This window comes from Mesocricetus auratus, unplaced genomic scaffold (assembly GCF_017639785.1).
Source record: "Mesocricetus auratus isolate SY011 unplaced genomic scaffold, BCM_Maur_2.0 Super-Scaffold_100006, whole genome shotgun sequence".
Taxonomy (NCBI): domain Eukaryota; kingdom Metazoa; phylum Chordata; class Mammalia; order Rodentia; family Cricetidae; genus Mesocricetus; species Mesocricetus auratus.
In genome coordinates, this window is record NW_024429190.1 from 45,734,998 (window position 1) to 45,750,648 (window position 15,651).

The following is a 15,651-nucleotide window of genomic DNA, read 5'->3' on the forward strand; positions in this document are numbered from 1 at the left end:
ATCTCTAGTACTTTAAGCTCTTCAATGTGATGGGAGTTATTCATTATTTTCTGATCTCTATCATATATCCATCTATCATCCATTCATCTATTGTCTATCCATCTATTATCTACTTATCTATCATATATCTATCATCTATCTCTCTCCCCAACTCTGTACATTTGTGTGTGTGTGTGTGTGTGTGTGTGTGTGTGTGTGTGAAGTTGTTACCTGTGTTATGTGGAACTTTGGCTCATTACTAGAAAGTTCTTCATCTACAGTGGTTACTTAAGATTCTAAAGCTTACTGGGCAGTGATGGTACACTCCTTTAGCCCTAGTGCTCAGGAGGCAGAGGCAGGTGGATCTCTGTGAGTTCAAAACCAGCCTGCTCTACAGAGAGTTCCAGGACAGCCAAGGCTACACAGAGAAACTTTGTCTTAAAACACAAACAGAAAGGTCCTAAAACCTTTCTACTCAAGCATGTTATCCCGAAGTCATCTTAAAAGAATCCCTTCCGGAGAGTTAGTCATTTGAGTCATGTCTGTATCCCAATTGTTGCAAGTTAAGGAAACAGAGAAACACTGTCGAAAATAGATAATTACTTTTTTAAAAGAATAATTTTTTTTCGAAAATCTTACTCCTTATTTTACTTCCTTCTCTGTTATTCCAAAAAAGCAAGCTGTTATATTCATATTGAAAATGTGAAATGACTTGATCCTAGTGAAGGATGGTAGCTGTCTTGAGACAGGATGCTGTACTTCCGTGCCTCCCAAGGACTGGTACCGGGGCTGAACTTGACTTTTCTGTTTCTAACTCATTTTCCCAGTTCCATGGGGCTGTCAAAAGAATAGTGTTCTTCTTGTTAAATGGTGTCTTTCTTCCAAAAACTGCACTCTCAAATGAGACACCCTCCACAGAGGAGTCGCCTCACCCACCACTAAAATGTCACAATTGCTGTAGGGCAAGTTGGAACTGTGCAAAGGGCACAGTGACAGTAGTAGGCAGGGGTGTGAATTCAGAAAGTGAGGTGAGCCACAGGGAAGGGGGCCGAGAAGATCCCGCTGGGTGCTCTGCAGTGGGAGTGTCAGCCTCCTCGGCCGATGTGGGCGCTTGTTATGATGACATGTCACCTCTTTCCGCTTTCTTCTGTTTCCTCTTTCTCATTGGATGCCATGGAGACCACGATTTTTTTCTTTTATCATTAGATTGGAAGGGAAGTTGGATTTCTTCTGATACTTGGGCTGTCTCTACCTAGACCATCCTATTCCAGACCCTCCTGGTAGGCTCAGCTGTGTAAGACTAGGAGTATAATGCTTGCATACGTGAACTAGAAAAATATATCAAACAGTATGTCATTAAATGCTAGGTTATAGACTCAGAACACCAGAGGAATGTGAGACGGCAAAGAAGGGGTCCAATCAGTATAGCCTGGGTGTGGTCTGGGAAAGTCTGTGTGGAGTCTGGACTTTCTTTCAAGCTTGACCTTCAGGATGGATATTTGCATCCAATTGGAGGGAAGATGCAGCTATTCCATGCCATGGCAATGTTAGAATCAAAGGACCCAAAAGAGATGACAAAAGAGATGGGTATTGGAGACCAGGTCCTGTTCCAGACAGAGGGGTCGGTTCCCCCTCCTCCCTGCTATTTGTGAGATTTTTCAGAGTTTACTCTGTACCTCTGCTAGAACTAGCACCTTGCATTTTAAGATACTGACTTCTGCTAGAAAACCATTGTCATAGCACACATACAGGTTTCTAGACTGCAGGACTGGGAAGGAAATTTAGAAGGTTCCCTTATATGAAGATTAGTCTGTCCTGTGTTTAGTAGCCTATACTGAAAGACATGCTTTTGTCTTCATGACGCTTAATATTGTCAGCTTGATAGACTCTAGGGTTGCCTAGCAGGCAAGCCTCTGAGCCTGTCTAGGGTGGATTAACGGAGGTAGGAAGAGCCACTCTAAACGTGGATAGCACTATTGTATAGTCTGGGATCCCGAGCTGAATAAGAGGGAGGAAGACAGCTGAACACCAGCGTTGAGCTCTAGTCTTCTGACTGTGGAAGACCAGCTGCCTCACATTCCTGTTGCTACGACTTCCACCATGATGGACTGTGTCCCCTTGAACTGTGAACCAAAGAAACTCTCCCTCCCTAAGTGGCTTTTGTTACATATTTCCATCACAAGAGAAATAACTACGATAGTCTCCCTCAAAGCTATCGCCATAGTGGTGGCGGTGTTTTGTTTTGTTTTGTTTTTGTCCACTGTCAGTTATACTTTGATTTGAATCTCTTCCATGCTTGGTGGTCTAAAAATGATCCTGTCCTAAAATACCTCAAGAACACCATGCACTAGCCAGACTCTACTGAACACTTTTAAGTGTCTGACCTCTGCTTGTATTTAGAAGGAAGTTAATAGACTAGCATTCCATATACTAGTACATGTTATTGTGATAGTGCAAATCTGCCAAGAACTTAGCATAATGTCAGGGTGACTTGTAGACCATAGGTGCCCTTATTTTTTATACTGCCATACGACAAATGCAAAGTAAAATGGAAAATCCTCCCCAGAAATCCAAAATCGGGAGAGAAGTAAAGATTTGGAGAATTTACATAAGCTCATCAGAATTACTGTTTTGAGCAGATGTGAATTTTATATGCATGAGGTGAACTCCTTGTCCCCTTCCAGCTGCTCATGTCAGTCATTCCAGTTCCTTCTCTCAAAAACATCAGCTGTGAACACTTCTTTCCAGAAGAATCCATCCCTTATACTCTTAATTCCTCCTCTAGCTCTTTTTGTTTCAATTGTGGTGTTGCCCAGTCTTGGCTCACTTCTGCCACCTGGGCTCCCAAGATTCCACTCTCCAGACAGAGTGACCCTTCTGCCACTCTGTTCCATGATGGCTGACCAGATCCCTCCTGCACACTCATTCATCCCAAATGATGCCGAACAGTTCTTCCTCGGCTGAGCCAGACTCAGCTCTCGGGTCTCTCAAGCACCACATCGGCTCTGCTCAAACTGAGTGATGAGCTGGGGCTGTTTTCCCCATCTTGAAAAAGCTTGTGGCCTTCCTGTAAAAAAAAAAAGCAACCATCACTTTCCTTCTGTTTTCTGATCCAGGGGAACAATCAGGTCTTTCTTGCCCCCTTTTGCTGTGCAGTGAGAGCAGGGCCAAGGCATCTGTGTAGGCGCTGTCTGCCTTGCGGCTCACGCCAACTGCAGATTCCTTTCGGATGTCAAATGTACACAGGCTTTTCTTCATAGCATGTTCTCCCCAGCTAGGAGTAATCATAAGGTTGCTAGATTAACACTTTTGAAAATCTATTAAGTAATATCTTCTTATTTTTTTATGTAGAACCTTAGCAGTTTCAAGAAGATATACCTCAGAGGAAGTAATGAAACCTGGCCCATCTCCAGCGGTTTGAAGAGCATACTATAAATAGCACAGTCCAAATGCATGCATGTATGTAGTATTTAAAGTCTAGGGAAGCCTGCCTCCTGCCTTGCTTCTTTTCCTTCCAGTGGTGACAGATTCTTAACGACCGAAAAGTAAAAGGAGTATCATATGCATAGCATATGTGGCACTGGGTCATGATGCCAGGACACAAATACACTGGTTTTCCAGGCTTGTGTCCAGTTATTCAAGACTGGAGCCAGAAGATCTCTCATCATCCCAGAATAGTCTCTCAAGAAGGTCCTTGGCCATCACCAGTTAAGCCATAGAGATCAAACGATGAGCTGGAGCTGGGGTCTCAGACTTGGTCTTACCCTTCCATCTTACAGCCCTCTGCCAGCCTGCAAGGCTGAGGTTCAGAGAAGCAGACAGTAGCCAGGTAGATTTTTGTGGCTAAACCATGTGATTCTGAAACCAGGAATCCACCACCTCCTGCTTGTGGCCTTGGGGCTGAGTTGGGCAGTGGGGCTAGCTTGGATGAGCTCTTGGTTAAGGGGAAGCCAATTCCTGGCATGGCTTAGTCGAGTGCAAACCCTTCTGTGCGCTCATTCATCCCCCTCCAGGACTCTGCTTTTGTTTACTTGTTTTCATCCGTAAGAAAGTGTTACCAGTTGGAGGTGGGAAGACCCCTCTCCTGAGCTGTAACCAAAGGAAGAAAAGTCCGCTGGAGTCAGAAGGCACACTTGCCAGCAAGGATGTGTTTTTGGAGCAGACCTCTGATTCTATCGGGGCTGGTTAAGACTGCCAACTTTGAACTCATTTCCTTGGATGTAATGTCATTAGTACAGAAACAACAAGCATTCAGGATGGAGAAGCCAGACTTGAGTTAATTAAACCAGCTTTGGGAATTTCCCTTCACTACAGATAGTCTTTGTATGTTGCAGAGCACAGAAAACTAGATAGAAAAAAAATGTGAGGTGCCTGTTACATTACCTCTGTTAAGTTCATTTTCTTAAAAAGCTTAAAAATAGCCTTTTCTTTTTCTTGGTTCATATAGAGTTTTTAAATTGAGTTACAGATTTTTTTTCTCTCAGTTTTCCCTGGCTATTTTGCTAGTGGTAACTTGATTTGGGTGGATAATATGTGTTTAAACTAAGCGTTTGTGCATGGATTGCATATATAATGCATTTATTTAGGAAAGCATATGTTTTCCTGGTATGGGTTATATGCCCACCCTTGCCATTTTGAACCCAGGGATGACTTGCTAGCCAGGGACAGTTACGGTCTTGGCTTCTCTAAGAAGTGCCAAACTGCCTCCTGCCCTGAAGGGTTCCAGAAAGTTCTAACCTTTTTACTGAATAATGAACGGAGGTAGAAGAAAGAACAGAAATAGAAATGACAGTTTGATTTGTTTCTACAGTGAACCCAAAAGTCCCTAGTATTTAGTTACTTCTTATGGATCAAAAACTAAACACTGACAGACCAGTGAATGTAAGTCAGACTTTAGAGCCAGAAGATAGCACCAGGAGGTTTATTGGCACAGCTCGGGGCTCCCACCTCTCCTGCCTGCTGGCACTGGTACTCTACAAGCCACTTAACCTTCAACCTGTGTAAGTAGAACCACGTTGATACTGCCTTTAAGCTCACCCTTATGGTTAAATGGCATCATCCATGTCAGTAGCACTGAGACCTGCTAAATGGGGGGTAAATATTGATCATGGTAACTGTATTACAGGCATTGTTGAACCACACTGCATAGCAGGACGTAAGTTCTTGACCATCGTTTCAGGGCGAATGTAGAGCTGTATAGAAATACCTTAGCGATCTGAGAATCCTCAAAGGTAGAGCTCTGTTAGTCATGCATAACTAAAATATTACTGGAACGTGATATGCCAGTTACATAACCCTGGCTGAAGTGGTTAATGCTGGTGGATCTTGTCCTGTTTGCATCATGCATTATGTCAGACAAACTTTGGGAATGTTCTCATCTCATGAATTCCACGTAGCACACTTAGAGTGTTTTAACATCTACAAATCAAGACTACTCTGGCAATCCAGAGTGTGTGTCATATTTAACAGTGAGTTTTCTTTCATAGTAGTGCCTAAAATAATATAGCTTGCACTGGATGGCATCTTAGATTGAATGAAATATGTTCATCTCTTTGTTCATTTTCAGGCTCTGAGCCCTGTTTGTAGTTACTCTGTTCTAGTAATTGGAAACATGAGTGTTCTCAAGAGGCTTGTTCATCAGTATTTAGCTGCAAATTTGTTTTCCAGCCTTAAATAGCTGTCTGTAATTTAGTCCATTTGGAGAAGGCAGCTAAGAATCAGTAGTCCTGCCAGTATTTTATATATTAACATCATAAAGCAAAAATACCACCCGGAATTAATGTTTCTATTTGTATAAGAGTGAACTTCAAAGATAAAGCCTAGCTTATTCTTTTACAGTGTTGAACTGGTTGGTCTTCCATGACTCCTGTAAAAACGTGAATGCGTGTGCACACACACACACACACACACACACACACACACAAAACCTCAGTACAATAAAAGATTTTTGTCTGGTTGTTTTCCATTCATCATATTTCTTTCTTGGTTTCTTTTTGTTGTTGCTGTTTTTCGAGACAGGGTTTCCCTGGGTGGCCCTGACTGTCCTGGAACTCACTTTCTAGACCATGCTGGCCTTGAACTCAGAGAACTGGCTGCTTCTGCCTCCTGAGTGCTGGGATTAAAGGATGTGCCTTCATCATTCATGTACCATCCTGCTGGTTCCTCATATTTCATAAAGGGATTCAATTCAAGCTTCTTGGTACAATTAAAAATATTAAATATCCATTAAATAATATCAATGTGGGTATATTCTGGCTGTATCTTTCTTATTGGCAGTGGGTTTGGGGAATGTTTGTTTCTTTGGTGTGTGTGTGTGTGTTACTGATAATCAAACCCAGAGCCTTGTTCATGCTATACGAGCATTCTACCATTTATCTAAACCCCCAGACCTTTTTAGTTTTATTTATAATAGGGTCTCACTAGTCTGTCTAGGCTGGGCTTGAACTTGCCTCAGTCTCTGCAATTGCTGAGATTACAAGCATACACTACCACAATTGGCCAGCCTAGGGTTTTTAAAGTCAGCCTCAAGACATAAGCTTAAAGTTTCAACTGTTTATGAGAATGAGGCAAGGGAATTGCAGAGTGAGTTCAAGGATAACCTGGGCAAATTTCAAAGACCCTGACTTAAATAGTAAGAGAAAGCTAGGAACACTAAAAAAAAGTAAGTCTAATTATGAGTGTTTCAAAATACTCTACCCTCCAAAAAAAATCACATTTCCCACTAGATACTATTGTTAAAGTCTTTTAGAAGCTTGAAAGGGTTTGCTTTAAAATTCCTTTCTTTTTTACTGAACTGAACTCCTGGAACCCAGTGACATAGTGGAAGGAGTGATGACCAAAGGGGTCGAGACTGGGCTGGTGAAACCCACAGAGGCAGCTGATCTGAACAAGGGGGAGCTCATGGACTGATGACTGAGAGTCCAGCATGGTACTGATCCAGACCCCCTGAATGTGGGTGTCAGTGAGGAGGTCTAGGCAATCTATGGGGCCTTGGGTAGTATATCAGTATTTATCCCTGGCATACAAATAGACTTTGGGTGCCCATCCCACATTGAGGAATGCTCTCTCAGCCTGGACCCTTGGGGGAGGGCCTAGACCCTACCCTGGATGAAATGACAGACTACGGATATTCTCTATGGAGGGCCTCACCCTGCCTGGGAGTGGAGTGGAGATTGGGTGGGGGGCTGGGGGGTCGAGGGGGCAGGCAAGGAAAGGAGGGAAAGGGAGTTGGGATTGCTGTGAAGCAAGCTTGTTTCTAATTTAAATTAAAAAAGATTTAAAAATTCCTTTTTAATTTATAAAAAGATTTACATTTATATTTTGTGTGTATCTATGTATCTACATATGTGTGTATATATGTTTGTGTGAGGGCACAAGTATGCCATAGTGTGCCTGTGCATATCAGAGGACAACTCAAGAGAGTTGGTTTTCTCCTTGGAGATATATTATGAAGAATTTAATAATGCCTTTTCTGAAAACCAATATTAGCTTTTGCCTCAAAATGTTTTAAAGTTTACAAAATATTTTATACACCCTAAAATTCATCTTTAGTCTTTTACATAAAACTTCTGCTAAAAAAATATAATAAACAGAGTCACTGACATTCTTTGGCCCAAGCATTCTTCCAGATACATTTAGTTTAATCTTCCACTTAGTTTTATCAAGTAACTAAGATAAAGGAGAAAATGTCAGACTTAACTATAGAGTTAGCTCCCCCTGCCTGCCCCATGAAGATAATGAACTACATGGGTTGTCTTCTGATGGCTCAGCATTTACAGTATGGGAAAGTATACATAAAGAAAAAGAAGTCATCCCTAAATGTAAACACGTTTCAAAATGAGCGCTGTTAACATTTTCTGTTTGCCTGGAGTTCTGCGTTCCTGTTTGTATTGTTTTAGTTAGCATGAAATAACGGCTGCATTATGACACTTTTATACATACACTGTACATTGCTCTCATTCGTCCTCTCCCATTGCTGTCTGCTGCACTCCTCCCTGCTTCTGCTGCTCTACAGTTTAGTCCTCTTTTGCTTTTATCACACACACACACACACACACACACACACACACACACGTGTGTGTGTGAAATATATGTGTATGCCACATTACATTGTATATTTTAATACATGTGCTAGCAGGTACATTTATGTGTACAATCTTACATATGTAGACATAATGCTCTCTCCATATATGAACTTTAAATATTTTAACCACATTGGATAACAATCATTTTCACACATTACTACTCTCTCTCTCTCTCTCTCTCTCTCTCTCTCTCTGTGTGTGTGTGTGTGTGTGTGTGTGTGTGTGTGTGTGTGTGTGTGTGTGTGTGTGTTTGGTCTTCTGCAGCGCTTGGGACCAAACATACCCATGGCCTCATGAGCACTAGGTAAGCCCTCTCCCACTGAGCAATGTCCCCAGCCTGCTCAACATCTTATATTCGGTGACTGTGTAGTACTTCCCTTTATGTCTTAAGTAATTCATTCAACTGTTTGTTCCCCATCTGGTGAACATTTAGGTTGCTATGCAGTTGTTGTTGTAAAAAGCGTACAGCTGACAGCAGGGAGGCATGGCTCTAAGAGAGGTTCTTGACTGTGGTGTGGCAAGTGAATGGTATCCATGTCAAGGAGACCCATTAGTCAAAGACTAAAGGAAGAAAAGCTAACCTTAGTTCCCAGCTGTCGGAACGAAAGGGAAGAAATGGCTATAAAAACTCCCGAGAGCTTCAAGAATAAAACCTACAGTGTTAAGAGCCCAGGACAGCCAACTGCAAGTTTTATCCTTTAAGAATCAAAACAAAATCCTCTCTGCTAGCGATAGAACCTGCAACCAACTGGAAAGGCATTCGGGAACAAGTAGATAATGACTTTGATTTACGAGACAGGAAAGAAGTGTGTGTGTGTGTGTGTGTGTGTGTGTGTGTGTGTGTGTGTGTGTGTGTGTAAGAGAGAGAGAGAGACAGACAGACAGACAGAGACAGAGAGACAGAGACAGAGAGACAGAGGAAGGTTGGGGAAAGTGAGCACATGGGTGTTTACTTGTTCACACTCACAAATGCCTCCTTCCAACAAAGTAGACTCCCAATGTAGAGTTGCTTGGAAACGGGGACAGTGTGTGTGGGCAGCCCACCTTCTTTGCCTGAAAATTATTATTCAGGAAATAGCCTTTGCTTTTCAGAACTTTCAAGGGTTTGGTTTATTCAAGGAAGAAAAACAAATTCTTTTTCAGGCAGCCTCTGATGAAACTGAGTCAAATGGCCAAGAGGATGACAACAGTGACGGGAAGTCAGGGACACAGGACGTGGAGTTGGCCTCGGCAGGTTTGTTTCATAGTGTGCGTGTAAAGCTTGGTAACTTGTGTTAGAATGAGGCCAGTTTCCCCTGCTAGACTGAAGGGCTGTGTCAGGCTCTGTGGTTGTGCTGCCGCCTAGAGGCTCTCGGGAGAAATTCTCACTATGGCATTAATGCCACTATAAAAATAGGAACTCAGACTTACGGGGGGGGGGGTTGTTGTTTTTTGGGTTGATTTGGTTTTTGCACTCTGATATTTTATTTCCTAAAAGTATGTCTTCATGCTCATTAAAAATAACTTAATTCACATGCAGAAATGATTCCAACCCTGAGTTGTCCTAGTTGCTTTGTAGTCAACTTGGGGAGTCAAGTGTTTACTTCATCTTAGAACTCCCAGGTAACAGTCCATCCATCAAAGGGGGTCAGGGCGGGAGCTCCAGTAAGGACCATGGTGGCAGGAACCACCGAGGCCATGGAGAAACACTGCTTACTGGTGGGAGCTAGAGAGGAAGGCATGTGATGTCAGCCTCTAGCCTCCGGGAGAGGACAACTGAACAAGGGAAAGTTAGTTTGTCACCCAGTCACAAGTAGGGTCTGTGGATGTTCTGTTTTGCACCCCACTGTCATTAAATATTTTGTGTCACGTGGTACTCGGATGTGACCCGTGACTGTTAAGAGCAGTTTTCAATAGTAGGGCAGTTTGAGGGGGATCCTGCCACCCTGGGCCCTTTGCTGACTGTGGTCATGTGGTGACCCAGCTTGTCATCAGGAGGGAGGACTCTGGTGAAATCTTCATTGCTACTTTGAAGGAAAGTGATCCTTTGTATGGTTTCCCTTTTCTCCCGTGTCCACCCGTGACGTCCCTCCAGAGCCACAGCATTTTACAACAACTGTGACTCGATGCAGCCCGACCGTGGCCTTGATGGAGTTTTCCTCCAGCCCACAGCTGAAGGATGAGGTGCCAGAAGAGCGAGACCAGAAGAAGCCCGAAAATGAGATGAGCGGGAAGGTAGAGTTAGTGCTGTCCCAGAAGGTGAGCACACGGTGGAGTTAAATTCACAGGTTAACGTGGTTCCTGGGCGGCCCGCAGTCATGAGGGCGGGTGGTCTCACCTGACCTGTTTCCCTGTCTTCAAACTATATTTCTAAAAGCTACACTGCATGTTCATTGTTAAACATCATGCATTCACTCATACATTTACACACACACACACACACATACAAGTTGTAAGGAGATACCATGACCAAGGCAATTTATAAAATAAAGCATTTAATTGGGGGCTTGCTTACACTTTCAGAGGAATATATGCCTGCAGGCCAGAAGAGGGCACTAAATATCATTATAGATGGTTGTGAGCCACCATGTGGTTGCTGGGAATTGAACTCAGGACCTCTGGAAGAGCAGCCTGTGCTCTTAACTTCTGAGCTATCTCTTCCAGCCCACTGGTTTGTTTCTTAGTGTGATGTCTTACTAAATATTCTCTTCCCGCTGGGCGGTGGTGGCACACGCCTTTAATCCCAGCACTCGGGAGGCAGAGGCAGGCGGATCTCTGTGAGTTCGAGGCTGGGCTGGACCAACAGCCTCCAAAACAATACAGAGAAACCCTGTCTCGTAAAACCAAAAAAAAAAAATTCTCTTCCCGCTATCTACCTATTTCTTAGCAATGGTGTGTCTGATACCTCTGGATTTGAATACCAAGAAACTCAGGATACCATGGGCTTTAAAGCCTTGCTCTTACTAAATGTTCATATTTAGCCTTACTTATATTAGTTGGGTTTGTTTTTAAATACCAGATCTAAAATCTCTTCACCATTTGTCTCAGTTGTTGGTTTGTAAAGAATTTTACAACTATGGACTGCATTCCAGACCAAATAGACACTCTCTGGAACCATGGCCCTGGTTCTGAAAAAGCTCCTAGGGAGTCCACGTGACCACCAGAGGTCATGCCTTGTAAGGTCATATAATTATTTAAGGCAGTAATCCACCATTAAAAATCAACCTGTACACAGACTTGACCTTCAAGTGAAAAATTTACCACTTGGTTCCATTTCATACATCAGGGACATTAACTGTGCACCTACTATGTACCAAGTACCGTATTAGATACTGTGTATTTGATAGGGAACAAGACACAGCACCTAGCCTCACCCAGCTGAGTGAATGTGCTTGGACAGCCTCTAAAATGCCTATATTCTGATGTATTATATTTCTGACCTCAGCTGTTCCCCATTTTTATACAGAGAGAATTACTGAGCTGTCTGGAGGTCCTCAGAGGATATCTGAATCACAGGTCTCACAGTAGAGTGGGCCAATCAAGGATTTCATCTTTGCCAATTGTACCTTATCTTCCATGTGCTTGTAATCATTATTTATTCCAAACTCAATACTTCACATCATGCTAACCTGAAAGGAAAAATTTGTTACATTCCTGGTACTTAGGGCTAACAAAACAAATGACTGCCATAACTTAGTGTGTTCCTTGACAATGCTCACCTGTGTCGAGCGTATCATTGCTCTGCCAGTTTCATGCCCAATCACTATGGTTAAAACAAAAAGCAAAAAAATACAAAAACAAAAACAAGAAACACACTTTCAGGGGTTCTTGGGGTATTTATCTGTCTTATTTGCTTTTCTGTCATGAACCTTTTGTCTATTTAGTAAACATGAGTCTCAGAATCATATTTTTAAAGCATAAAATATCCAGGATTCCCAGGCTATCCTTGGTATCAAATGCTATGTCCACACCTCTAAAATTCTGTGCTGTTTAGAAGCTCTGATGGTTGGTTAGCAAATGGAATAAATGACCTCCAGGGCAGCACTTTCCCCACTCTGTGGCCCCCTCCCCTCTCTCTCTTGGGCTTAGATAATGGTGATCACGTGTTTGCATCAGCTTTGATTTTCTGATTTCACTTGGAGAATGTCACCTTTGTAAAAGCAACGCACCAGACTGACATGTCTGCTGTCTTTAACTCTTTCATTTGCAACCAGTTCTTCTCGGAACCTCCTTGTTCGTCTACACCACTCAGGAATTAGTGTCTGTGAGCTTAAGACTGGAGGGTGGCTCAGTGGTTAAGAGCACTAAGCTCAGTTCCCAGCACCCACATCAGGTGGATCACAGCCAACCGTAACTCCATCTCTAATGAGACCCAATACTTCCCGCCTTTGTGGATACCTGTTGCACTCACACACACACACAGAGAGAGAGAGAGAGAGAGAGAGAGAGAGAGAGAGAGAGAGAGAGAGAGAGAGAGAGAGAGAGAGAGAGTAAAAATAAATATTTAGGAAAGTAAAAGACTATCATGTTGTAAACTTTGGTAAATCTAGACCTTAAGTATTTGCAATATGTTGAATGCTGAAGTCTGTACAGCTATCTGGTTGATCACAGCAGTGCTACCAACATGACTGATTGTATTTTCTTCAAAATTCTCTTAGGATTGGATGCATTCTGAACAAAGAAAATAAAACGCAACAGAAAAGAAATGAAGGTTGCATAGCCTGAGGTCATTGGCTGTCACACTAACCATGTATAGCAGCTACCAGCTAGAGATGAAATCAGAATGAAGTCCTGTGAGAGGCAGAAAGGACCTAAACCCATACAGCTGCACTCTACATTCAGATTCAGAAAGTGCATGCCTCTTATCTTAGACACTGTTGAAATGTTTGGCAGTCTGTCTCTAGCAGTAAATTGATTGGAGGCAATAAGACAGCAAGAGGATGCCTCTACTAAGGGTCTTTAGAGTAAGAAGAAGCAATAAAATTAAATAGCAATGATATGAAAAAAATCAGGTCATCTAATGTGCTTCACAAGCTCTAAGGACACCCTTGTGCTGGCACAGTTCGATACTAGCTCTTTTGGGCAATGTGTCTTTGTCAACTGGCAAAGTGTGTGTATGTTTCATAACTTTATAGGAGGGTAAAATACTATCATCATAACAGTGTCTATTAAAAGTGGATTACTATAATACTTAACCTTACAGCAAAGATGGTTCTCATTGTCTTCTGTGGAATATTTCATTTTCTGACAAGCTTAGCAGGATGTAATGCCTAGAATTGAAGCCTAGAGTGGTGATGCGTGCCTTTAATCCCAGTACGCAGGAGGCAGAGCTACGTAGATAGTTGAAGGCTAGCCTGAATTACAGAGAAAGTTACAGCCAGGGCCACATAGTAAGACTCTGTCCAAAAAAAAGCAAGTTGGGGAGGGGGAAAGCTCCAAATGTCTTCTGAGGTTGAAGAAAGGTGATCACCACTTTTTTTTTCTTTATTTAATTTCTAAGAAAAGCCAACTGCTCTAGTGATTCAGAAAAATGTGAAGTCATCAGGGAAGGAAAAATTGTATGGCAAAGTTGAATGTTTAAGCTTACTGGCTTATTTAAATAGTCATAGTATAAGATGGATCTGTGGTCTTTCTAACGTTTGTGTCTGTTGATGTGGCCCAGGTGGTAAAACCAAAATCCCCAGAACCAGAAGCAACCTTGACGTTTCCATTTCTGGACAAAATGCCTGAAACCAACCAACTGCATTTGCCAAACCTCAACTCACAAGGTAAGGAGTGGAGAGGGGAAAGTGTTCTCTTAGATCTTCATAGTCTGCTGGGCCCACCTATAGGAAATACTCTTCACATGAAAAGCCGGTTGCATCCTCTATGTGATGTTTTTATAGCTATATTCTTCATCAGAGTCTGTGAATTGAGAAGCCGAGATGCATTTTCTGTGTGACAGCAGGAACCCCAGCCACTAAGATCACCTTGTCAGCTAGGCATTGTGGGTACAAGACCTTCAGACTCTAAAACATAACAAGATAATTATAAATAATTTTCAAGAAGTTTATCTTTTAATGTTATATAAACTTTATTATTAATTCCAGTCTTTATAAAAATACCCATTTTATCTAATATCAACCTTGGGTATATGCAATGATTAGTGTAGTTACTCAGACAAAATTTTACTCTTTCAAAAATTCTTCATGGCTGGGAGGTGCTGGTGTATACCTGTTATCCCAGCCTCTAATTCTAACACTCAGGAGGCAGAGGCAGGCTAGCCTGGTCTACAGAGCAAGTTCCAGCACAGTCTGGGCAAACACAGAGAAACCCTGTCTTGGAAAAACAAACAAATATAATTCTTCATAATAAGAACATTTAATATTTCCAAAAATGGACAGTAAAATACATGAAACATTTAAAGATACATGTTCAGTATGATTGCAGTCACACATACACACTAAGGATATATATTAATATGTTTAACTCATAACATACTTTGGGATGCAATTTAATGTGTTTTGTATATTTGCTAGATTTTAATGTTTGATATGTAGGGAGGAGTAGCATCAAGAAATAGGGGAGTTGAGGATATGTGGAAGTCTTAAAAATGTGCTGGCTCCCACTTAGGGGATCATGTATGAGTTATGAACTCACCCTTTTATTCTTTAAGAACCCAACTTTATGTCCTTTATCCCCATGGGAAACCCAAGTGCTCACACCACCGTGAAGGACCTTAGGGATGTGAGCTGGAGAAGATGACATTCCAAGAAAGCTGCCGTCCTTAGGGATTATCCCTCCAAGTGAACAGACTAAGGCTGGACCAGTGCAAACTCCCTAGATTGGAAACAGCTAGCGTGGGAGATGGAATCCTAACGCTCCATGTGCTTCTTTGTTGACATTTTTCTCCAGGGTGTTTTATAGCTCTGACCTACCAGAGGGATGCTGTGACTTCATTATTCATGGTTTATTATTATTTCTCTTTTAAAGAGTGGGAAGCTATTTGGAGTCACCATTAACACTCTCCGAATTGGTCTCCATTAACTTTTGTTGGTGATTTTTGGGGTTGTATACAAAACAAGGAGCACTTGGTAGGAAGCTGTGTGATACGAATACTAATGGGCATCAGTCTCTTAAGGTAGGGGCAAATTCAGTGCCTCCAAAGCAGTTGACCCAAATTTTTCAGTCTTATGGTCCTGAAAATAATCAATAAAAATAAAATCTCATAGCTGGGTCAACCAGTTGGCCATATTTAGACATTGTAATTATGTTCCATTTCTAGTGCTTTATAACTATGTAAATAAGAAATATAGATAGGATAAATATGTAAGCCTTATCAATTAGTCCTAATACCTCATATATTTATATTTTCATCCCCCATTGAGAAACTGCTATTGAATTAGGGAACTTTACTTCATGCTTTATCTAAGTAGAATAATTTAAAAAATAAAAATTCATAGCACTGGAGTATTTTAAAGGTAACTCCTCAAGTGAGAACCAGATTTGGCAGGCCCTTGTTCCTTTATGATGTGTGGTTCATGAATTTGTGATTTTAATTGTTAGCGTTGGAGATAGAACACCAGGGTTTAAATCCTCGCTCATCGAGTTCTTAGCTGCATAGTTTTCC

The 15,651-nt window shown here is 41.9% G+C and overlaps 1 protein-coding gene across 8 annotated transcripts in view; it reads left to right on the forward strand.

The window, feature by feature from the left end:
• Positions 1-15,651, forward strand: part of Limch1 (LIM and calponin homology domains 1) — a 306,367-nt gene that overhangs the window by 265,119 nt on the left and 25,597 nt on the right. For all 8 annotated transcript variants that reach the window (XM_040747146.1, XM_040747148.1, XM_040747145.1 and 5 more), the window contains 3 exons: positions 9,207-9,297; positions 10,138-10,301; positions 13,705-13,810. In XM_040747146.1, coding sequence (XP_040603080.1) covers positions 9,207-9,297; positions 10,138-10,301; positions 13,705-13,810 — 361 coding nt within the window. The remainder of the gene's footprint in view (positions 1-9,206; positions 9,298-10,137; positions 10,302-13,704; positions 13,811-15,651) is intronic.